General features: G+C 52.2%; 1 protein-coding gene across 1 annotated transcript in view; it reads right to left on the minus strand.

Moving 5' to 3' along the window:
* Positions 1-186: 186 nt before the first annotated feature.
* Positions 187-4,333, minus strand: part of rbm26 (RNA binding motif protein 26) — a gene marked incomplete at its 3' end in the record, with an annotated part of 12,190 nt that continues 8,043 nt past the window's right edge. Inside the window, exons 5-8 of the mRNA XM_024144304.2 lie at positions 3,152-3,438; positions 2,614-2,904; positions 692-931; positions 187-331 (exon numbers count right to left, since the gene is read on the minus strand). Of these exons, the coding sequence (XP_024000072.2) occupies positions 187-331; positions 692-931; positions 2,614-2,904; positions 3,152-3,438 (963 nt within the window). The remainder of the gene's footprint in view (positions 332-691; positions 932-2,613; positions 2,905-3,151; positions 3,439-4,333) is intronic.

The raw sequence follows: 4,333 nt of genomic DNA on the forward strand, positions 1-4,333 counted from the left end.
CTGAAAGACACACGGCTACAGAGGTTGGAGAGGTAGATAACAACGGTACAATGTGGCCTACAGTTAAGAGGACTAAATGCTTTTTGCTCGAGGGCACAACGGCAGGAGATTGACACTTAAGACAACCCCTCTGGTTGTCAACTCACACACACACACACACACACACACACACACACACACACACACAGCTCCGTCTCATCCCTACCTGGTGAGAAGAGAGGAGGTGGGGGCTGGGGGATGGAGGGTCGTGTCCCTGTGGTTACAATAGTGGGAACAGAGCTGGTGATGGAGTTAGGAGGAGTGTCCATCCCTGATGCCTGGAGAGAGGGACCTGTGGGGGGGGGGGGAGAATTAAAATTAAATAAATTAGAGAATTAAATAAAACACCAGAATGGTTCCTGACCAAGATGGCTGCCATCATCACAACATTCTAGAACGACATCAACACACTCTAGTGAATTAGAGTCTCTAGGGAGATCTTTAAAAAAGGAAGACAAACGCCCTATTGGCTATGGTCAATAGCAGCTCACCCTATAGGGAAGAGGGTTCCATTTGGAACGCCAACAAACACCCTATTGGCTATGGTCAATAGCAGCTCACCCTATAGGGAAGAGGGTTCCATTTGGAATGCCAACAAACGTGTCTTAAGTCACGGACTCGTTATGACAAGATGGATCTACTGAATTCCTACCTGGTGGCAGGCTGGGTGGCAGGCTGGGTGGCATGGGCACGGGGGGACGGAGGTTGACGGGCGGTGGCGTCATGAGAGGGGGAGGTCCTGGGGGGGGCGGTAGGCCGGGCGGGGGCTGGGCGACCCCCGGGATAGGGGGAGGGGCTTGGAACATGTTTGGTAGATTAACGTCCTCCACCACCACTGGATCGATGCCGTGGTCGAACGGGCAGATGTCTCCACGCATACAGAAGCCCTTCTCTGGAACACATCGATGATATACAGGACGCAGTCATGTTGGACACACCTACTCATCAAGGGGTTTCTTTATTTTTTTACTATTTTCTACATTGTAGAATAATAGTGAAGATATCAAAACTTGAAATAACACAATATGGAATCATGTAGTAACCAATAAAGTGTTAAACATCAAAAATATATTTTAGATTCTTCAAAGCTGTTAGACACCAGCTGTTAGACACCAGCAGTTAGACACCAGCAGTTAGACACCAGCTGTTAGACACCCAGCAGTTAGACACCAGCAGTTAGACACAGCAGTGTTTAGACACCAGCCGTTAGACACAGCCGTTAGACACCGGCCGTTAGACACCAGCCGTTAGACACCAGCCGTTAGACACCAGCCGTTAGACACCAGCCGTTAGACACGCCGTTAGAACACCAGCAGTTAGACCACCAGCAGTTAGACACCAGCAGTTAGACACCAGCAGTTAGACACCAGCAGTTAGACACCAGCTGTTAGACACCAGCTGTTAGACACCAGCTGTTAGACACCAGCTTTAGACACCAGCCGTTAGACACCAGCCGTTAGACACAGCCGTAGACCCAGCCGTTAGACACCAGCCGTTAGACACCAGCCGTTAGACACCAGCCGTTAGACCACAGCCGTTAGACACCAGCCGTTAGACACCAGCCGTTAGACACCAAGCCGTTAGACACACCAGCCGTTAGACCACCCGCCGTTAGACACCAGCCGTTAGACACCAGCCGTTAGACCACCAGCCGTTAGCACCAGCCGTTAGACACCAGCCGTTAGACACCCAGCAGTTAGACACCAGCAGTTAGAACACCAGCAGTTAGACACCAGCAGTTAGACACCATTAGCAGTAACACCAAGCTGTTAGACACCAGCGTTAGACACCAGCTGTTAGACACCAGCTGTTAGACACCAGCTGTTAACACCAGCTGTTAGCACCAGCTGTTAGACACCAGCTGTTAGACACCTGTATGACCAGCTGTTAGACACCAGCTGTTAGACACCAGCTGTTAGACACCAGCTTTAGACACCAGCAGTTAGACACCAGCCGTTAGACACAGCCGTTAGACACCAGCCGTTAGAACACCAGCCGTTAGACACCAGCCGTTAGACACCAGCCGTTAGACACCAAGCAGCCGTTAGACACCAGCCGTTAGACACCAGCCGTTAGACACCAGCCGTTAGACACCAGCCGTTAGACACCGCCGTTAGACACCAGCCGTTAGACACAGCCGTATAGACCACCAGCAGTTAGACACCAGCAGTTAGACACCAGCAGTTAGACACCAGCAGTTAGACACCAAGCCCGTTAGACACCAGCCGTTAGACACCAGCCGTTAGACACCAGCAGTTAGACCACAGCCGTTAGACACCAGCTGTTAGACCAGCTGTTAGCACCAGCTGTTAGACACACCAGCTGTTAGACACCAGCTGTTATATCTCACACATACACAACAACCGCATTGTGAAGAAGCACAAATAGACAGTTAGATACAGAAGGCCTTTTCCAGGAACAGACAGACAGAAAGAATACAGAAATCCCTCCAAACATCCTCCTTGTCCTGTACATCTGTCAGTCATACTGATCCCGGGACTCTAAAAGACACGTCTCGTTGTAAAAACTAACAAAAACAACCATCTCATGCACGTCAACTTCCTTCCTGCTTACCGTCGTAGTCACGGCAACGTTTCCTRTGCTGAGGGGGCGGACCCCGGTTGAAGGGCGGCGGCGGAAGGGGCCGGTCCAGCGACTGATCCGGGTGGAAGTCCGACCAGCTGTCCGTCACCGAGGTGTTGCTGTGGTTACCTTGAGGGGCGATCACCGTGATGGTGCTGCTGAGGGTCGGCACGGGGAACGTGGTGGTTGCCGTGGGGATCGGCAGGAGGCCTTCGCCAGCTCCAACCTCCGTCCCCCGGTCTCCTCGGTCGGGCTCATACTTTGACTTCCCAGCATCCCGCTCTGTGATCAGAAGGATTAGCGGCAGGAAACAGGAAACAGTCATGATATCTAGAGCAGGTGTAGAGCTGTTGGATGTGCATGRTTTTGTTCCACCRCAACACTAGTCTAACAGRCGGACATACTGACTTACAATATAAATCAACAAATTATAGTCTTATGTGTAAACCTTGATTATTTGAATCAGGTGTGCTGGGCAGGAACAAAAACCTGCACASAACCAGAGTTGTTCTGTCTCCCTRCCTCTCACCTCTGCTCTTGGAGTGGCTCCTGCTGTGACTCCTGCTACCGCGGTCTCTGTCTCTCTCCCGGTCCCTGGCCCGGTCCTTGCTCCTGCTGTGACTCCTGCTACTGCGGTCMCMGTCTCTCTCRCGGTCCCTGGCCCGGTCRTTGCTCCTGCTCCTACTGCGGCTGTAGCTACCGCTACGACCCCTCCTCCGGTTGTAACGGTCCCGGTACGAGTCCCGTCTCGGGGGGATGCGGTCGTAATCGTTTCGCTTCCTGGTACGGTCCTCCCTTTTACGGCCATCCCCTCGTCTGACAAATGACAGAGAAGGGGAGAAGGGGGAGAGAGAGAAGGGGGGAGAGAGAGAGAAGGGGGGAGAGAGAGAAGTCACTTAGCCAACATCCCAGTGAACAGTAGTGGAGGACAAGAGACCGGTAGACAGGAACATTTAAGGAATCCGTCTCATATAGCACCCTATATAAATATAGATAGTGTACTACTATTACTTACGACCTTCTTAGTTACACTGACCTGCGCTCTGCTGTAGTTCACACTGACCTGTCTTGTCTCTGCTGTAGTTCACACTGACCTGCTGTCTCTGCTGTAGTTCACACTGACCTGCTGTCTCTGCTGTAGTTCACACTGACTGCTGTCTCTGCTGTAGTTCACACTGACCTGCTGTCTCGCTGTAGTTCACACTGACCTGCTGTCTCTGCTGTAGTTCACACACTGACCTGCTGTCTCTGCTGTAGTTCACACTGACCTGCTGGTCTCTTGCTGTAGTTCACACTGACTGCCGTCTCTGCTGTAGTTCCACTGACCTGCTGTCTCTGCTGTAGCAGCTGGACGGGGGGCTGTAGTTCAACTGACCTGCCGTCTCTGCTTGAGTTCACACTGACCTGCTGTCATCTGCTGTAGTTCACACTGACGCCTGCTGTAGTTCACACTGACCTGCGGTCTCTGCTGTAGTTCACACTGACCTGCTGTCTCTGCTGTAGTTCACACTGACCTGCTGTCTCTGCTGTAGTTCACACTGACCTGCTGTCTCTGCTGTAGTTCACACTGCACTCTGTCGTCCGGCTGTAGGTTCCACTGACCTGCGTCTCTGCTGTAGTTCACACTGACCTGCTGTCTCTGCTGTAGTTCACACTGACCTGCTGTCTCTGCTGTAGTTCACACTGACGCTGTCTCTGCTGTAGCGGGAGC

This window comes from Salvelinus sp. IW2-2015, unplaced genomic scaffold (genome assembly GCF_002910315.2).
Source record: "Salvelinus sp. IW2-2015 unplaced genomic scaffold, ASM291031v2 Un_scaffold5028, whole genome shotgun sequence".
Taxonomy (NCBI): Eukaryota; Metazoa; Chordata; class Actinopteri; order Salmoniformes; family Salmonidae; genus Salvelinus; species Salvelinus sp. IW2-2015.